Source organism: Lepisosteus platostomus, chromosome 12 (genome assembly GCF_059453375.1).
Source record: "Lepisosteus platostomus isolate fLepPlt1 chromosome 12, fLepPlt1.hap1, whole genome shotgun sequence".
NCBI classification, from domain to species: domain Eukaryota; kingdom Metazoa; phylum Chordata; class Actinopteri; order Semionotiformes; family Lepisosteidae; genus Lepisosteus; species Lepisosteus platostomus.
In genome coordinates, this window is record NC_142622.1 from 4,460,138 (window position 1) to 4,481,868 (window position 21,731).

Here is a 21,731-nt window from a genome sequence, read left to right on the forward strand (position 1 = left end):
TCTTCTGCTTCCAAAGCATAAAGTCTTTTTATTTAGGAAGCAGGACCTGACCGAACCCCACAACAAGGGAAAAGCACGCTCTCTCGCCGAGCCGCCTGAGAGACGTCTCACAGGGAAGACGCATGAAAGGGGATCACTCAAGGAACCCTTCAGAAGTCGAGCTCTCTGCAGCAAGCAGACCACAACACAGGCAAACGCTGGAGTGTAGGAGTGCTCTCCACACACTTAAAAGAAACTGCTAATGCCGGGCTGTCACGAAACCACACTTCTGGACTGAATGTTATTTACGGGCCTCAGATCCCGAAAGTGAACAATTTATCCAGAAGATCATTTTTTTTTCTTCCTTTAAAAATTGTATTTGATTATTTCTTCTTAATTTAAGTATTTGCAAAATGGAGGAAAAAAAAGAATTATTGTGCTACGAAAGCTAGCTATGATATCTGCCACACTGCACGTATAAGAATGGATAGTAATGAGGGAAAATGCAGTACACACAAACCTATAGGACCCCGCAAGCTGAGATCAAGTTAATTAAATAAAATACCCAGCCACTATCCACTTCAGCTAGTACTGCAAGAATTCATTTTCTTCTGGGGTTTTTTAAGTTGATCTGTTTGGCTAGGAAGCACATTCTGAACATTTTGCTCTTTCACCCTGTTCAGCGTTAGTACTTTATAATTTATGTTCAAGGGCCATGCTAGAGCATATACAGTAGTGTATCAAGTGTAATAAAAGTGTATAAAGATAATTAAAGGGCTCACGAGAATAAATTCTGTGTACAGTATGTGCAGTTGTTTGTTTCCATGTTCCTTCAGTGATGGCAGCTGCCTACTGTAACACCTACAGCCATGCCAGCTGCTTGTCCATGAGATCAATGGGATATTAAAGTGCAACATCCCAGGTTCAGTACTGGTGTATTTAGGGAGGCAGTTTCTCATGATATCACAAACACACATCACATTTTACTCTCTTTTAGGTGGGAGTAGCCATTGAGATCAGATGCTGATCCCCAAAGCCTTAAACTTTGCCCATCACTGCACTGCACTTGCACAAATTGTGGGAATTTCTGTGGGGCGAAGATGACAGAAGGATTAGAAGTAAAAATGACGCCATGAAAGTCATTATAAAGAGGAGAAAATTAAAATCACAAGAGCAAACTTTTTCAGATCAAAACATCTTCTGTCTTAAAATGTACTGTAAATGATTTTTTTTAAAATGTCATGTGTTTACTCTTTTAGAATAAAAAGTCATTATTGCATTTCTGATGAGTGGTTGTTAGGCACAGTATGTGGTATATTCTGAACTGCACACTGATCCCAAATGATTTTTTTAGCCTGAGATCATTTTAACGCATGGACCAGACGACGATTTAAGCAAGAGGCCTTCTTAACTTTACAAACTAGAAGAAACTGCCTTGAAATTAACATTGGTTATATCTTGTAAAGTATCTTTACCACAAAGAAAAACTATAGTAATAACGGGTCACAAACATAAATACATTTGATTTAGATATTTTAAATAACTAAAAATAAAAAAGAATACTCGAGATCTTTGTACATGTGTAACCCTTAACAGTATTTAGCCTTGAATAATTGGAGGTCATTGATAATTGGCTTTAAAGTCAGGGCAAAGAGGTACAGCAACAGTGCAAAGCTTCTTTTTTCATTCTTGCATGCAGCTGGACAGACTTGAAAAGACGTATTGTGGATGCAGCAGACAGACCTCATGAGACAAAACAGGCCTCCACACACAAATCTGTAACAGTCACACAGTACTGCCTTCAGCCTGTCAGTCGATGGTGTTAACAAATCCTGAAGCAGTTACAGGCTCTGAAGTAATGTTTAACAGCTACAGAAGGCTATGCTAGAAATATACTGAAAGAAAATATAATGAAAGAATAGATACAGTAAAAGTGAGAGATATACATTTCTCAAATGAGAGAGAAAATAGTTTTTTTTTTGTTAATGGTACATCAGCATTCTGTCCAGCTCATTGGGCAGATATAGAAAAACATTTGCATTTTAAATAGTGGGACGACTGGGGTTTGTTTGTTGTGAGCAGTAATATTCCTTCAGAAAAAATGCTGAGATCAATATAAATTCATAAAAAAGACAAGTGCTCAATGTTTAGCACTGATGTGGGATCACCCACATTTTCACTGCAGTTTTTTACAGATTCATCCACATTTATTATTCATCATGATAATTCCTACTGAATCCACTATTCAAAGGCTGATCTCTTGCTCTTCGTAAGAGTTTGAACTTTATCCCTGGTATTGCTTGTTTTAAGTTTGTTCTGCTGTTGTTGTTATGTAAATCTACTCAGTAGATTTCCAAACCTAAGTGATCTATCTGGTTCGACATTGAGCAGGAGCTCAAATGATTTCTCTAAATTTGCCTGTGAATATGTTGGGTTTTTTTTTTAAACCAATTTTAAATGACATACGATATTGCAAAGATGGTTACAAATTGGAAAGCAAAACAGAGAGCAGGAAAAACAAAAATAAGATTTCTGGAAAACTGAGAGGCGCCACTAAATCCTCTCAGAGTTCAATTTATTTTCACAGCATTTCTGTCCGACAGCAATGTGTTAAAATCACATTCCAGAACAAAAAGAGCCCTCCAATTCGGCATGGAAATGGAGTACAGCCTGGAACATGAATGTGTAGGAAAAAAAACGTAAAGCATCAAGTGACCCCTAAAGAACCGCTGCCTTGTGCTTTGTAGATTTTCGTGGCTCACCTCGGGATGAGTAGGTTTTAATTTTGATAACCGCCATTCGTCAAGGCTGTATCTACACTGCACAGATATTCATAAACCTGCGGAGTTCTACACTATCAAAGTGTCAGGGTGTTAAGACCTTTCTGTAACATGTTCACTGCCCCTGTTTCTGTTATACAACAGCACAGGCCAGTGGGAGATCACACAGGAACATTCTAAAACCCTACGGACTCCAACACCCAGTCCACCAGAGCAGAATGGGTTCAGAAATAGAGTTGGCTTAACAGCAACAAAATGTTTTTAATTCCTAATTAAAATCATTTTGATATCTTATTAGCTCGTTATCAATAGCGGTGGCTTGAAAAATGCATTAAAAGTGTATTACAGTAAAGTTAACTGCCACTACCGAATATACATCCTCTCTCTCCCATTTACTGCACATCGAGTTCCGGCACCCTGTAACTCACGGGTTAAGCACTGGATATTCAATAACCTGCACGCTCCACTGTGGGTTAGTTTGCGAATGAAAAGAAGGAGACATTTTAATCAAACACACAAAGCGCTAACCTGGCAAGCCAATCTGACAAGAAGCAGAGAAAAGCAACAAAGGGAAGGAAACGCCAGACCTTCAAGCTCACAGTCCCACTCAATTCCCTCTGAATAAGAGGGAGCCATAGGTGTCATTGCTTGGAAATACCAAGTCACAAAGAGAGCTGCATCTTTCACTAAAGGCCCCTGTGAATATCAAGCTGAAAATTAAAACAAGCTGTGGAAAAGAATAATACATTTCCTTTTTTAAATACGTGTGCATCCAACACATATTCCAGCATCAGGGGCCAGAGCAATCTCTGACTTGAACACTGGCCCACTTTTAATTGACTGCCAGCACTCGCAGCCACTTCCTAAAGACTCAGCAGGCCAAGCCAAAATGTAGGCTCTTAGCGTGTACTTGCTTTAAGTGCTGAGGACTACAACTCAGCGCAGCACGATGCACACAGGAGAGACTGTCTTGCTGTACATGAAGACCAAGCATACGAAGACTAACAACCAAAAACAGTTTTACACTCGCGCATAATGTGTGCACATGGTATGTAACGAGTAACAAAAAGGTCAAATACAAACCTTCCAGATGCACAGCTACAAGGACTCCTTATACTTGTATAAGGCACACCTTAAATGTTTTTGGCCCACCATCTCACTTACAGTATGTTTTGAATAATTATAAAATGACATCTAACCATAATTTAAGTTTCATGTTAATTTACTATTGCACAATAAATAAGTTAAGGGATGATTTAAAATGAGGCTTTTTGATTATCCAAAACATTTTCTAAGAAAATAAATATAACAATATAAATGTGGTCCTAAAGCCTAATATATAAAAACGTATCTTTCATCCGATTTCTCCATCCGAGTACAGTAATTGATGAATGCTTCCAGTTTTGAAATGGATTCTTATTTGTAAAATTAATCCAGCTCTCAGGAGAAGATGTTTCACTTGTGATTTCACATACTGATTGTTGAGATAATGGAAGTTCATTTTAGAAGAACATTTTAGTATCCAGCTTACAGAGTGTTGAATAGTTGAGCAATGGAAAAATATGTCTAATTGAGATTAAATCGCTCTCTGAAATCACTATCTCCTCAAGAATCATTTTTCATCATTACAGAAGGAAAGAGATTAACCAAGCTATCCTATTTATTTTTCTTGATGCCTGCAGTGTAAACCTGTAATCCCCAAAAAGACAATGAATGCTTTGGATTTCCAGGATCTGGAAACACCTACACAAGTGAGAACCACTCGGGCAAAAACTAGCTTGAAGTCGTATTGCAACACTTGCCAATAATAATTTGATCCATACCACTAACATACAATAATAAAAATAAATTTAGCCAAACCAATCAGCCAGTTCAGGATATTTCTAATAGAAACCTCTAAACCAAAACGTCAGAGATTTTATTTTCAAATTAATTTTAGAAACTATAAAATATTTTTTTCAGATGCGTATTCCATGCATTGAAAAAGAAAAAAATAGTTCCAAAAACACATCTTGCCTCGCGCTAAATATTTTAGTTTTGAAAATCTTGCAAAACAAACATTTGGTTGATGAGCTGCCCCGTTTAAGCCTTTTCAATGCTTTTCAAACTAACTGCTTTTCGGGTGGGGGGTTCAGTTCTGTGCCGCTGTAAATCTGTAAAAATTATTTCAGCCACAAGTCTCATTTTGGAAACCGATATTTAAATTTTTGGGGGATTAATTAGTCTACTTGGTAAAGTACGCATTCATGCAGATTTTTGTCATTTTGTTAAAAAACTAAAGGACTAACTTTCCCTCCATTAGAAACTGGAGCCTTGTTATACAGGATGCACTGCTTGGGTTCTATCTGTGCTATCTGTGCTTTACACATGAAAGAGCCCAGTCTGAGAATGGAGATACTGTATGTTAAAGGAATATGACAGGAAGCAGTAAATGCATTTCTTTAAACAACATTCAAGCCATGTGCTTTGCTGTTATGTATTGGAAGGTATACATTTCAGCTGGGCACCATGAAATCATTTCAAATGGCACTGCAGACATTCTTGTCAAATGTAACTTTTTCTATGGTTTACATTAAACGCTTTCAAACAGAAACAAATCTTCTACCATTCATAATGTTATCTTAAACAGCTGACCCCCTTTAGTGTGCACAACCCCACTTTAATGTGGACAATTGAAATATTCAACTGCAATAGTGAACATGTAATATATTTATTTATATGTAAAAGTTCCAGTTCTGATTATCATTAAAAATTATTTTTGCTTGATTATTAAGCAAATCAACACCCGCAACAGGACTGGATAATTTAATGTTTTTTTAACCAATAAAATTATATTAATCTCAGCCTTACACGTGTTCTGAAATATTTTGAAATTTTATGGAAATTAAGGTATCTGTTTTTTTTTTTTTTTTTTTAGAACCTGGCATTAAAGCCACTAGACTTTCATTGCAAAAGAAAAAGCAATAAAGCTAAATTATGCAACAAAGCCAGGCGCTTGTCTCTCGTGCCAGCCTGTTCTGGCAGTTCCCCAGACCCACAGCTTTATAAGACTTGTCATGCCATGCACAAACGCTAAGACTTATGATTAAACTTCATGACTTCAAATTTTCCAAATGTACGCCTGTCAAAATGAGCAATTAAACAAAATAACTTACTGCAGTGAGCTTTACGCAAAAAAAGTAAAATACAGAATATGTCATTCAGTGTGACCGTTTATGATGTTTAGTGCATGACAAATAAAATGCATTATGCGCTCTTACATTCCTCTTCCCTAATTATTCTGTCAGTTTAAAAATAATCAGGAGATTTATGTTGTTTTAAATATAATTAAAATACTATTTCATACTACCTGCAGCCTGGTAAATGGAAAGATTATGTTTCGGCAGAATTTCAAAGACCCTTGTACAAAGTTTCTTAATTGATGTTTATTGCAAAGAACAGAAAGCAAAACTTATTAATTACACTGAAAACCTCCCTACCAGAGTAACCACACATTACAAAATGTTAACATGAAATGAAGATTTTAATTATTATTGTTGTCATAAAACATTCTTTCATGTGCATTTACATAAATAATTGATTAATCCATGTCTTCAGGTATGAGAAATATTTTAATGCGCATATGTACACGCCAGTAATGTTTCAACTACCTTTACCCTGCTGTAGTTTTCAGAGTCTGTATGCTTCCAGCGCTCTCTGCTGGCTGCTTTTCAGTAGTGGCTCAAAAAAAAAAAGATGTTAGCATTGTTTTAAGACAGTTGATGTTTTCTACATTTTGGGTTTCACGACCAGAAATATTGTTGCCATTAGAATAGATTCACTCATTCATCTTAACAAGAATTTATTTGGGTATTATTTTGCTGTGAATGCTTTCTAAATGCAGGCTGTCAATTATTTGTCTGAGGGTGTGATCCTTTAACACAACATAAATGTTGCATGAGAGTTAAGGGGCTGATTAAGACTGAAACAAACTAGCAACAAATCTCTCTTACTGTGTCAGCTGCCTGAACAATCTATACTTCTTAGGACCAAGAAAAATAGGTCATGGCAATGAGTCAGTGCTTTTATTAAATCCATTCAGAAAAGGGAGAGGGATCTATAACCCTCTGGATGTAGAATACTCAAGACATCTACACAGTGTTGCTATGTCACTGCTGATAAATTATAGAAGAATTATAGCAACCTCAACATTATGTCCTTCCCACCTAACAAAGAGGAATACAGCCAATATTGTTGATAATTAATCTTCTATTCAAGTTTCATCACACATCAGATGACAAACACTATTATACCACAAACACTCCACTAATAAAAGCCTAATTTATCTAATTATGTGATGGTAAAAACAAGAAAATTGCAATCATCTGGGCTCAGCTTGACAAATATTCTAGGAGATATTTGTTTTCTTCAAAATCATTTTAATTATTTTCATTTCTGGCAACCTCTTTCAATCAAAGCCCTTTGGCTCTTGAGGATTTTGTTTTAAAAATAGCATCGAGTTGAGTGCTAAAACTTGTGAAAATAAGTTAAGAAGAAGACTGACCTCCGCTGTCAGGCAATCTCTTATAACTGCAAATCCAACATGAGCTCTCGAAGCAAATGTAAGCGAATGTAAATGTAAAATAGAAATCACTCTCCAAACAGTTTCCTCAGATGTTTTCATGACATGTCATCTGCAGAGGACTTCTACAGAGCAGATTTTGTAACTAACCTCAGCTGGGAGAATACTGACACCTAGAGTTTTTGCTTTTTCACATGAGCGAGTTAAAACAACATTTAAGTAGAAACATTTCCATATGTGGCCTGTTGTTCTAAAATAAAGCCACTCACACACTCAGCAGAGGTGCTGAACTGCCAGCATGCACTTCACGAATTCCAAGATGTTTGGAAGAGATATTCTGGTTGTAATCGCAAACTACATGTTTATCCATCCAGAGAAGGGCAATCATAAATATCTAGATATCATTCACAAGCACAGAACAGATTTGGCCAAGGTTGAAGGATTATTCTAATTTTCACTGCACATTACTTTTTTATTGAACCATCTTATATAAATAATACAATTAACGATAGCATTGCACTCGCTACATTAAAAATTGAATTATTACATTATAGTCATTGTGGTTACCATTACCAATGTGGTTACCGTTACAATGAGCCAAAAACACATATCTCAGAATTCTGCCCTTAAAGCTGCATTATGAAGGTTTCTGCATCTGTTTTTTACCACTTTAAAAAGTGCCCATTACACTGACTAAAGCTTTAACAATACTCATCGATTGAATTATGTTAATCAGTTTACTTCACTTTCAAAACAGAAATGTCATTTGAAAAGCTGTGACATTAAAGATCAAAGAAGGTAAAATAGGCCCCTCATGGTCTTCTCTGTTTGAAAAAATTATGTTCTTTTAGCTTTTCATTGGAGAATGTTCCTTTAAGCCTTTTTATAATGTACCATACATGGTCGTTATTCTCTGTACTGATCCCTGAGCTTACTGGAGCTTTAGTACAATTTTGAAATTTCTTTGATTTAAATGTTATTCTTACACAGTAACTACTATATATATATATCCACATTTCTGTTTTGCCTTTTCCTTCCTTCCCCACATTGTCTAGAAGATGTAAATGATGTGTCAAATAATCACCTACAGTAAGTCCTTTTCATAGGTAGCCTCTTCTAGCGCAGTGTTTCCCATTTTGTATCTGTAGTAGTTTTTGTTAACACTCTGCATTTCTCTACATCAAATATCATCAGCCAGATATTTGTCCAGTGTTAAATTCTTTCAATTTTATTAAAATTATATTTGCTGCTTCTAGAGTATTTCATCATTCCCCCCATTTTGGCAACGTTTGCAAAGTAAGATCTGCAAATATTAAAAGTTTATTAACTATACCAGAATCCAGGTAATTGATATACAGTATATGAGGAAGAGCAGTGGAAATAAAAACATCCCTGTGATACATTAATAATTACATCAGCATTATTTGAACTTTCTGTTTTCTTTCCATGTCAAAAAGCAAAGAAATCCACAACCAATTTAGGCAGAAACAAAAATTAAAATCTGAAATGCCACTTTGACTGCATAAGCAACATAAATGAAATTTTGACTGATCTTCCATAGGTAAGCATACAAACAGCAACAATTCCTACCTTAAGCTAAGGCTTCAGTGATATAAAAATATAAAAAAACAAAACTTGGCAAATGTATCCATAATATACAGTTTTGCACAGTAATTCCAATGTATATTTTTCAAATGTGGAAGGAAAGTTGATAGAAGTGTACTGTATGAGCATATCTGGTGCCATACTGTTTATCAGCTGTTACCTGTACATTGTTAAAAGTACAAGTTTGAACTATTTATAATTTTTATATGCAGTATTTTGGAAATTAATTTAAAGCAACATACCTTTGTACCCATTTATACAGCTGGCTATTTTACTGGAGCAATCTGAGTGAAACACCGTGTTCAAGGACACAACAACAACGTGTTGCCTGAGATCTGAACCCACAACCTTCTCATTACAAACCCAGAGGCTCGACCACTGTTTCACGTTTCATATGTAGATTAATTCAATCTACAGTACAATTTTTAAGAGTATGCAGACTGGATTTCATAGCGTTTTTTTTTTCCATTTAAATACCAAACAATCATGTATATTTTTATTTCACAAGTATATTTATATGAAAAACGCACGGTAATGCCAAACACCCCAGCAGTAAGAAAAGTGCTACAGTATTAAAGGTTCACCGCCAGCAAAAAAAAAAAACGGAACATAAAAAAGCAGTTCAGTTCAGAAAAAGAGAATCATGTGAAGGAATACCATCCTCTCCCAGAAGAGCCCCCAATGGTAATCGCCCAGAACAACGTTCATGAAAATCCCGCTTGACCCTCTGAACTTCTGACCTTGTGGAGGTGGTTTCCAACACAATAACACCCAATGCAAACTCTAAGGCAGAAGTACATATGTGGTTCACTGGCTATAATTACAGCTTTAATATCATAACTATTGCAAACAAGTCCCATGGCATTCTAGACTAAACAGATCAAGCATTTCGTCCTTTCGACTGCAGCCCATTAATGGCGTTTCAGGCTCCAATGAGCAAGAATGATCCTACCCCAGCACTTGCACGCGGTACACATTTGGTCTGAACTGAGGCCAAAATGACACCGGTCCAACCCGACTGGGCACACAATGAGCAATTCGGAGTGCAGTTTACTGGTGAAACTGATATTTATCTCCTGATTGAAATCAGTTGGAAATTCTGTTAATGTCGTGTCAGCATTATAGCCTTCCCACAACCCAGAGCACTGTTGGTTTGGCTTGTTCCTTGCTGGGCATTTACCTCACAGTAGACGTGGCTGGACTGGAAATATGCAGAGAGCATTAAGCAAAATTCTTTTTTTCATGCATTATTATTGGATGCCGTCTTATTTTTTTTTTTACAAGAGCAGGGAAATCACTTTTAACATGAATGCAGTCCCTGATCTTGTTACGATAGTTCTGAGCGGTCCCATCAGATAAAAGCCACTCATTTTTACCCTTTCAGCTTTTCTTCCCAGCAAATGCCAAACGCACAAGCAATTTTTAAACAGTTATTTGAGACGACTAAGATACAACTTAAGCAACACTTTGTTCTGTGTTGTTCAAGAACGCGAGTTCCATGGGTTTTCCAAAGAAATGAGGATTCAGCTGGGTTCTGCAGACTGTGTTCTCCGTCTATGGGATGAGCTGTCTCTGCAATTTTTTTCATAGGTCTACGCTTATCCAAGTGCTGCAGGCATGACAAGAGAAACACAAGAGTTTTCTTTCATACCAATTATACAGCCAATACGACTAGGAGCCAAGCGGGTGGAACAGTGACTGACACATAATCAGATTGTCTGGGACCATCCACACTTAGGAAATCATTCCAGAATTTTTTTTTTCCTCTCCCACTCCATAAACAGAAAGTCGGTCGAAGCTCTGGCGGCAGATATTTGTATGAAAAGCGTTCAGTAAATTAAAAGGTCAACATTTTAAAGGCCATGAAATTAACTCTTCCAAATCCAGGGCACTTTTCAATGCACAGTGGATGGAATGCCAGCCCCCCTCCCCCCACAAGCCCAATATGATTTCCTGTAATTTCTGTAATTTGTCTCGCAAGGCACAACACTGAGCCTTCATGGGCAAAGAAGTCAGCAAACAGTTGCTTTGAGATAAAGCATTAACGACTGAGTACTTCAATTTCATATAAAATCCTGTAGATCAATGTAAAGTCCTACCACCTTGCACATACATGTATACATGACCTTTAATAATAAATGACATATTCCATCAAATTTAATTTTGTGTATAAAGGTCAATGCACAGTGTTCTTACTTATTATATATATATATTATTATTATAAATTGATTTTACTGTTGGTCTGGTATAAAGCAACTTACATTTCTATTTATTTACCTGGGCATTTTACAGAATCTGGGTGAGGTACAATACCTTGAAGTACCCAAAAGGTACAACAGCATGTCCCACCCAGAAACCCTAGTTCCTCAACCTTTATGGTGTTAACGGGAACCTCTGACACTCACCCCAAAACATGTGAGATGGAATAAGGATCACACCAGGACTAAGATCAATAACTGAATGCTAGTTCTCTTCTGAAAGTATCTGACCATAATGTAGCCCACTGTATATACAGAGAAGGATGGACTTCAGTATCAACCAGAAGTAGGCCTTACTGCTTTCAGCGACTGAGATGCGATACTCTCACCAATAGCCAGCTTTTATGAGGTATAACTAAGCAAAATAAATGTGCTGGTTATTGAAAATGTCTGGCTTGAATCTTACTGTTTGTCCTTCAGACACTGCAGCCAAGACTTTACAACCTCTGACTCTGCAGAACCTTGACAACTCTCCTAACCAGGAATCAGAAATCACACGTACAGCATTTCAATGAGTATGATGTGCAGGCACTGTCAAAGAGCCATTGTCTCATAACCAACACATTGGCACTGCATGCATAAACTCACACAACGTCATGAAAATCATCCTAACTGCATATTTACAAAGCTCTCCATTTTATTTCAGTCCATTTTATTTCAATTCATATGTTCTTCATGAATTCATTTCCCTCTGACTTTCCCTTATAATAACACAATCAGCCATTTCAGTGAGTGAAAAATGAATAGTTTGACAAGTGAACATGGATTCAACTATAATAAAAAGCATTACATACAATAATTAAAGGGCATTGAAATAAATATTTTGTAAAGTGGATTAGCTTCATATAAAATATTTACCAATTCTGCAGAAAAAACATGTTTCTGTATACATAGTTGTGTGGCTGTATTTATATTTTGAATTTGCTTTCTTTTTTCAGGATGTAATTAAGCTTTTCCATTTAGGTTAAAAAACAGAAAACATTAATACAACATTATAACAATTAAACCATCTTTATTTTATTTCCTTGTCTTTTAGTTTGTCTGGTTCAACCTAGAACCATTATTATGGCAGATTGATTCTTATACATACATATAGTGTACAAGAATTTGGCATTTATTCACCATTTCTCTTTTGAAATCATCTAAAGAAATCTCAACAAAGTGAAGCAGGTTGTTCTATAGACGTTCATGTGTGTCAATGCTTGGCAAAATGTCATCAGCTTCACTGATTTTCCGAGAGAAATTGACTCTTTTATCTGCTGGTACGTGTCGCGTTGAGCATCCTAACATTCCTCAGGGCATGTGGCAAGAACAAAGCTGACGGACAACTGGAAAGATTTGCTTCAGCAATCAGTTAAAACATTCAGCAGAGGTCTCTGAATAAACACAAACTCAGCTCCCCTAGCAGGTGGTTGACTCAGATATTCAAATCATTACCCTTTTCTGCAAGAAGGTTCGCTGGGGCCAAGGTTCCCGTGTGATGGACAACTTGTGTGTGCTTGCAGATGTGATCTGCACTGCGCTCAGACCTGTGCGTGAAGAGAGAGCCAGCGAAAAAAACAACAAACTCTGGCCCATATATCGCTGAGGGCAACGTCCAATCAAAGGGCTGTCAATGCAGCACTTGCTGAATAAATGACTTGCTTTGACAGGAAATTCCAAGTGCAATTTTAATTCTGATCAGGCTTCAGGAAGTGGAAAGAATAAAAACACATCAATTATAATGACAGGAAGTCTTAAATCACATGGCAAGCAGCTGTTGCCAACAGAGAAATTGCAGAGCCTTGTTAAGATTGTGGCTTTTTGGTGCAACCAAGAAAAAAAAGGCAGAAAAGATGACATCACGCTCTCTTTTCTGAATCAATTCCATACTTATCTGTCAAATATTTCGATTCTAAAAAGATTCTTTGCAAATTAAAAGATGTTATACTTCCTAGGGAAAAACATAAAGCTAAGGATTAACATTGCGGTTACCTACTAAGACGTTATGCTAATACTAAGAAACCCTTGCTACAGTATGTGTACATATGGAGACATTTAGTACTTTAACCATCTGCTCTTTATACTGGTCTTGGCTGCAAGTCTGGAGGACACAATCGAATTAGTCAAAACGTTATGGGTGCTTCTTTTTACAAAGTCATAAATAAATATAATTGAAGTGAAATGGTTTGAATGTGATCAGCATTTAAAATTACAATTCATGTGCATGTTCAAAATAACAAAGAAGCATTTATCGGACACAAGGGAACCAATCACTTACGACTAACAGCGGTGTTCAGTAATGAAAATGAGTCTCTGTAGGTCGTTTCGGCACTGATTCTGCTACCTAACGAGACTGCAAGAACAATGGCCCAAGGTTTGTTTTCTAATAAACAATGCAAATGTTCCCAATTATCAAGTATTACATGACATGTGTCAATTTCTCATGATCTCTCTCGGAATCCGCCTGCCCTAACCAAGAAAAACCACTGTGCTTATTAAGACTACAGAATAAGGTTTTTGATGGATTTACTCCTGTTGAACAATGACTGTCGCTGGGGTGCTGAGCTACAGTAAGCTGGCAGTCTTTTGTGAAAACCATTCCTTCATGAATGAAAACTGGAGCTGCTTTAACGGGAATTAAATTCAAGCTCTAGGCTGGCTCACTACACTACACATGCGTCTTTAATTTACTGCATTAGGAATACTTAAGTATAGCACTGTGAGCTCTGGGAGTTGCTGAACAAGTTACAATTTCATTTGTCATAAGCTATAAGAAGAGTGGATCAATTCCCCAAAGGGACATTCAGAAGATCTCAGTTCCAGGTGATGCTCTTTGATATGATGCATCTTAAATTGCCTCAGTCTGTATTTACTTAATAGATGTAAGTGAACAAAGATAAGGTTTCCAAATTCTAAATTGGAGACAGAGAACTGCAGGTATCCCTTTTCACAAACCCACTCATTATCAATTGTTCAGGAAACAAAGTTCTCTCTCGGTTAAATGATTTTGAATCTGCGTATATTTCCATAATTTAGAATCATGTTAGTCTAAGTCTTTTTTTTCTGAAATTAAACAGTTCAGATTCAAAACATACGAAAACCCATTGCTTAAGTAGGGAGAATTTTATATTTAAGACAAGATTTTTGTATGCTTTTGTTTGCAGTTTGTATATTAGAGTTTTAAGAATTTAATTCAAAATAAAATCCTGATGTAATGAACCTCAGAAAATAATAAAGCTCTTAAATGCTGTCATCCCCAAGACTTAAAGGTGAACATGATAAGTAATTATAAAGAAATAAGTACATTAAGGACATTTTATTTATGCATTTATCACAAGCTGTATTTAATTATCTGAAGTTCAATAAGAAAAACTTACAAAAACTGTAATAATTGAGAAAATGCATTCCCACACATTACCACAAGAGGATGCTGTTTGAGCTCGGCAATGTGGCAAACATTTGGTCAAACCTTTCAAAAAACATTGTAAGAAACAAGCAGCTAATTTTAAGAAAAATAACTTCTTTATGATGTGCAGAAGCAAGATCTGGCTCTCATTAAGTATATCAGTTTGTATTTGACGTCATACATTACACTTCAGTTTTGAGAAGGAAGTTTCGGTGCTTATATTCCACAAACAAAATCTAAAAGCAACAAAAAAGGTTAAGTCTTACCGATAAACTCTCAAAATAAAGTTTATTATTATAAATAAATATTATATCAGTTACATCACGCTGAGCGTAAAAAATGTATGATGAGTCTTTACCTTCAGACTGGTGTGCTGCCAGAGGTGTCTGAGTTTCTTTGGAGTATGTCACTACTTCTTTTGGCAAGAAATCCACCTGGGTAATTTTAGAGGCTCCCAGTCTGTGCATCCTGCGCCTGGAGAATAGAGAGGTGTGAGCCTTATACTGACACAGGACAGAGCACTAGCAAAAGATGCATCAATGTCTAAATACATTAGCATTGCTCCCCTCAGTCAATAGGCTGACTGACAGGTGAAGCCTCTGACTGTACTGACTGACTTCTTATCAAGTACTTCTCCAGTACAATGACATCCCCTCACCTTTCTCTGAGTAAAGTACAATGCAATTATTGTATTTTACAAAGATGGCCTTTTTTGAATTTCCATTTGGCAGAGCACACGAACAACATTACAAGAACTATCGACACAAACGTGGCTGAAGGATGCTGCTCGTCGATCATATTCAACCACGAGCACTGTGCCACTGTGTGGAGAGCAGTGTCACACCCGGGGTGCACTTTGGAAAGCTGCTGTAGGTTTACTCTGCTGTGGGGCGTCTAAGAGGATCAGGATGACAGGAGCTAATGTATTTCAATTAGCACTGTTGCCGTTAGAATGTGTTATTCTCATGCAAAGTGCAGGTCACACATACTTTTTGAAATATTAAGCGAATAGCAGGTGATTGACCTTCTTCAGCGGAACACGTCTTTCTCGTCAATTAATGTCACACGAAATTAAACACAACCAATATTCCCGTAGTAGTGACATTCTTTCATCTCGCAGCAAAACACGAGGCTGATAAAAAAAGCAGCATATTAACCGATTCATGAAAAGAGAGATCTGATTCCTTCTTTTAATATGCATTTTGATTTAAGGGAGTTTTTTTAAGACACCTTGAAAACAAACACATACTGTATTACTGTGACATACAGGACGTAGGAAAAAAAAAGCAGATGTACCCGAGTTCAGAGTCTGCCTGCAGCTGCAGGACAGAGGGGTCAGTGTCCCACTGTAGGGTCCTAGATCAGTGACAGCATTGCCATGCCACGCAGAGAGGAAGAAGAACATGCAACATTACTGACGAGAATAAAACAAAGCAATATTAGTCCATCAGCTTCATGCATAGTAAATCATTCTGCACGTACAAAAAGAAACAAAACCATTAAAGACAAAACAAGTCTTAGCAGTTCATCAAAGAAACGCAAACTGAAATTGACAATAAGCATAAATCTCTTTAACCTCAAAACTGTTTTTTTTTTCCCCATCTTCTGCTACAGAAAACATTTTGACTTCGAATTTGGATATTTGAAAATACTGCACGTGTCCCCACTGAAGCAGATAATATATGTGAAACAGACAGTACAGTAGATAGAAAAGGTGGAGGTAAAGTAAAATGTTTAGATTTCAATATAATTCATACAACGTCTGTGCCAGCCTATACAAGTCCGGCTCCTCGTATTAGGCCCACAAATCCCATTACGTTACAGGCTGTGATGACCTCATTCCAAAAATAATATTTTACGTCACTGAATCAATTTAATTTGTTGTTTTTTACAGTATAAATCTTAGCAGTGGTAAACAGATATACAAATAAATCAACCAAAAATGAAAAACACTAACAACTTAGTTATACATAATAAAAGTAAAGCACAAATTAATCATGCATTTTAAAATGCTGTGGTTTTATTAAAAGTACAATCTACAATGAGTCATTGGATCTCTTTCAGGTCTATGTTCTTGACAACATGACAACATCAGTTATTAAAGTGCATGGGATATTTCATTGCACAACTAGTGTACTCTTTATTTTCCAAGTTGTCAATGTGGCTTCATGAATTTCAGTTGGATAACATGTATAGGTAGTATTTGTCTTCTAAATAGTTTCACAAGATCCACTAAACAGAAAATGTGGACTCTATAGTCGGGAGGGAAGAGTAGAGTAAAGAAGTGATAAAAGACAAAAACCACTCAGTCCCATAAAGGCAACGTAATACTCATGGCCTCTGTGGTACAAAACTGGAATTTTCAAATATTCAACTTAGAAAAACTGAATTATACAATTCTGAGGCAAAGTAAAAAACAGACTTTACTTTTTTTCATAAGCCTCACAGCTTTGAAAAAAATGGTCTGAACGCTTCTTAAGCAAAGGCGTAATTAGCTGCACAAGTTAGGTTATTAAAAGAAACATCTCTTCTGTTACAAAAGTAAAGGAAATTTTAAAAGCAAGATGGTCGCAACTCATTGTGTTCACCTGTAATTGTGAATTATGGTTTGTTCTGTTGTGGCCAATTAACTATTTAACTATTGAGATACAAACTCCTGGTAGTTTCAAAACTTACTCCAGAGAAAACCAATTTGCTCTCTCTGTAGAAATCCCATCTACAATCCCAATAGATTTAATTACAGTTTTCAACACCACTTGAGCCATCTCAAGCTTGTCAAGGTGGTGTCATCAACACATTAAAAATTAAAAGTGTATTAAAAAGTGTACATTCTAGCTCCCATGGCTAAACATTTAACATATCCTTGCACATAAAATAAGAATAAACTCAATATCTTTGGGCCAGATTATTGTGTCCACATATTTGACCAGCTTTTGTCAATAATGTGATAAGTGTAATAGTCTCACAAGTGCTAGATGCCCTACTTCAAGTAATGTTGGCCACTATATATAGATTTATAAAAGTGTTATATATTGAAATTTACAGTTATATATGAAATTGAGCACAGTAAGAGAAATAAACATATCTATATTTAATGTGTGCAGTGCTTTGGAACTAAACACACGAATCTTGAGGCAGCTACAGTTCATCAAGTGCCACATTCATCCTGATAAATCCTTAAAGTCTGAATTGTCATTCATGTCAGTGAAAATAGCTTACACTGGCAAGTGGGCTCTGTTAACCTCAGAAACAAAGAGACAACAGCCCTTTGTAAACTGTGGAATGAGATGAGGCCAAGAAATATTAAGTCATTCCTGTGTTAAGTGTGACCCAAGGGGAATTGGCTGCTCTGCATTACATTTAAATGACAGATTCTGAGGCTTTAAACCATCATTACTTGATCTTCAAAGAGCTTTTATGTGTCCTCAGCGTGGAAACTGGAGAAGACTGAGACTCTTGCCAAAAACAGAGGCAGCCCTTTAAATGATTATTTTTTTCTTTTTGAATTTGCTTGTGGAAATATTTTCTCTTTTGATTTAGTACAAAGGCAGACTTTAACTGTCTTTAACCGTTCAAAAAAGGTTAATGTAACAACTGATGCCCTGTACACCACACTCATTTTTACCTAACCGCACACCAGCTGTCACCATCTTACTTTCCCTTTTTGACAAAATTACTTTTTCATGCTTTAGGAGATACACTTCAATTTAATCTGACTTTTGTATGAAACAAATACAGAAAGAAAATGCCATTTTTATGGGAGCTGAAGTTAAGTACACATGCCATATTATAGACATCTATATCACATTAAGAATTTTAAAAGCTGTTAACTATAATTCAGGTCCACAAAGACCACTTTGTCTACACAAATGACCCACAGTAATTATACTGTATGTTTTCTATGCAATAGGTATACTTTAGTACTGTTGTGGTGCCTTTTTGTTATTATACAATGTTTGGTTTTAAAAATTGTGAAATTATCAAAGGTTCACTTGAACAGTCTGTTGTTAAATCCATGCTGAATATCTGTATGATATTTTACACTCAATGTACAATTTTCAGCTATAGACAGTGCCTTGCAAAAGTATTAAGACCCTGCACATTTTGCAGTTTGCAGTCATGACACTTTGAAGTAGCAATAAATACGTATTATACTGTAAACATCACCTTCAAAGCAAAAAAAAGTAATAGATAACATGGAAGAAAAATCGAAAAGTCCTGATTGCACCTTTATTTCCTCAGACAGTTGAAAAAACTTGATCTATCTTCAACTGTCCTTACCACATTTTACAGGCGCACTATTCAGAGTGTGCTCATGTGTGGTATTACAGCATGATTTCGCATTACAGGGGGTGATCAGGTCAGCCCAGTCCATCATTTCAGACATTTTTACTAATCGCTGCCTCAGGAAGGCTGAAAGTATCGCTACGGATACCAGTCATCCTGGTTCCTCACTTTTCTTCCCCCTTCCCTCCGGTAAGCGTAATAGGAGCAGAAAGGCACGAACTTCCAGATTCAGAGACAGTTTCTTCCCACAAGCTGTCCGATTACTGATCTCTACCCCTACCACTGGCTCACACTGAGGTTTTTTTTTCTCTAAGATGTAAGTTATTTAACTTGCTGTTGTTGTTGCCACTGTTCCTTGTTTATGTTTTTGGTGTTTCCTTAAAGCCTTTGTATAGGAGCGTACATGCAAATAAGCATTTCATTGCACTTGTGCATACTGTATGACAATAAACTGAACTGATAAGTATTCAAACCCTTTGGTTTGGCAAACATAAATTAATTCAGACAAAATTACCTTAACGAGCCACACAATTGGTTGTCTGTGAGTAATAAGAGTGGTTCATATGATTTATGAATAAATACACCTGTCTCTGTGAGGTTCCTCAGTCAGGTAGTGAATTTAGAGCAAAGATTCAACTATGAAAACCAAAGAACAACTCCGTGATAAAGTTGCATAAAGGCACAGAACAGGAGAAGGTATCATTTTGAGCAAGATGAAGTCGATCATAGACACTGCCTAGATCAGACTCCCCCTACTAACTCTGTGAGAGCCGCAGGAGAAGAAAGAAACTACTTAGGATGCCATTGTGTGGACTACGGAGACTTACAGAGTTAAGAGACTGAGATGTCCATGGATCAGAAATTTCCAGATCATTCCATAAAGGGGCCTTATGTGGAACTGAAAAAATAAATCTCAGAATCCTGAGGAGGTTTTCCTACAATTGACCTAAGTGGTATTGCGAACATGTGGCAAAAATGTTCAGTGGTCAAACAAGACAAAATCAAAACTTTTTGGTCTAAATGGAAAGAATTACATTTGACACAACCCAGCACAGTGCATGACAACACTATCCCTACTGTCAAGTATGGTGGTGGCAGCATTATGTTATAGTTCTGCTTCTCATCAGCAGGAGCTGGAAAGTGTATTAAGACTGATGGGAACATACTGTAAATGGAGCAGAGTGCTGGCAGATCTTACAGAAAACCCTGCTTCAGACCTAAAACTGTGACAAAAATGCACTTTTTTTCGACAGGACTCTGATACAAAGAACAAGGCCAAAGTTCTTAGACTGAAGTGGCTTAAGCTAAGAATGCGAACATCCCTGAGTGGGCCACACAAAGTCTTGCCACACAAAGTCATATTGAGAGTCCGAGGAAAAACTTAAAAACAGCTGTCCATAAGTGACCTGCGAGAGCTTGAACAAATCTGGAGCCAAGAAGAAAGGGCAAAAGCCGCACCAAGCTGGTGCACTACGTTGGTAGAGATTTTAACAAAAAGACTTCTGGCTGTTAGTGCTGCCAAAGATGCTAGTGGGTTCACAATATGCAATCAACATATTTCGCTTTTTTCTCTCCAGTTTTTGCTGACATTTACAGTACCTTATCTTACCCCTTAGTTTCAGTATTCCTGTTCTGAATAAAATATTGAGTTTTAAAAAAATGTGCCTGCATCACAGAATGGGCTACCATACAATAGATCTGAATACCGTTGGCAAGGCACTGTATACTTACACAATAAGCAACTTGACAACATATTGAAAATGGTCTTGTGGCATGGACTGCGTCTATATTTATATTATATTGTTAATGCAGTGCTACTTTAAAATGATAACCTCTCATGAGAGCAACAATGTTGTTGTTTTAAGTATGTTAGGAATAAAAAAATTACTTTTATCATGAGAGCTGACAGTAAATATTTAAAAAAGGCTTATTTGGTGAAGAATAAACATGATAGTTTATGTATGATTACACTTGCTGGTCTTGGCAGCTATAGTACACGTATAACATATTAATATATTTGAGTCAACTGGTAAAATATTAAATATAACTTAAATGAACAGGGAAGTTTCTAAACTCTGGGTCATCCACCGTCATTAGGCGATACAGAAACAGTATGGCTGTACACCACTGAACAGGGAAGAAAGATTAAGCTTTTAGGAAGAAAACATTGAGAATCTCTCCTTTTTCTATAAATGTCTAATAATTCAAGACAGCTCTGAGTTAGCGCCAAGTTTAAATGTAAAAATGCTGCACATGGTTTCAGAGAAGAGGACTTCCAGCTGTAACTGCTGTCAAATGTACTTCCACCTGATATGGCGTTCACAGTTTTGAATACTTATGCAATTACCATATCTGACAAAAGGAAGTTTTGCAGTTTATCTGATGTTTCAGCTCGGGCATTTTAAAAATGCAGTATAAAGCTTCAAACCCATCCCGTAAAGTGAGCAGCACACGGAGCTGAAAATAAGTTTTAAATGAAAAGAGCAGTTAAATGTGTAAATCCACTGGCTTGCCTGACCCTGCCTCACATACTGTATCTGCCTTCACATTTCATATCGAAGGACAGGGGGTTTTCATCCATTTTAAATCATTATCTTAATAACTGGATTTCCCTCATCTGGTTTTCAAAGCAGTCACAGAAAATTACAGACATTTGAATCTTCTGGTGTGGTAAGACATCTAACTGAGTCAATATGCACCACCGATTATAAATTTATGTAAAACATACATCTACATATGTGAAATTCTGTACAGTCATTTTTCATTTGATTCACAATCCAGTTGGCACAGTCCTCATTTATTTTAAGCTATCAAAAATAAGCAGTAGTGCATGTGATTGTGCGACAATGTGAAATTTAATCTATTTAGAAACA

General features: G+C 36.6%; 1 protein-coding gene across 9 annotated transcripts in view; it reads right to left on the bottom strand.

Annotated features, from left to right (window-relative positions):
* dync1i1a (dynein cytoplasmic 1 intermediate chain 1a) overlaps positions 1–21,731 on the bottom strand; it is an 82,633-nt gene that overhangs the window by 45,045 nt on the left and 15,857 nt on the right. For 6 of the 9 annotated variants that reach the window (XM_088600500.1, XM_088600503.1, XM_088600499.1 and 3 more), the window contains 2 exons: positions 15,868–15,927; positions 14,930–15,045 (listed from right to left, as the gene is read on the bottom strand). In XM_088600500.1, the coding sequence (XP_088456626.1) occupies positions 14,930–15,045; positions 15,868–15,927 (176 nt within the window). The remainder of the gene's footprint in view (positions 1–14,929; positions 15,046–15,867; positions 15,928–21,731) is intronic. The other 3 variants (XM_088600508.1, XM_088600507.1, XM_088600505.1) reach the window with 1 other exon arrangement.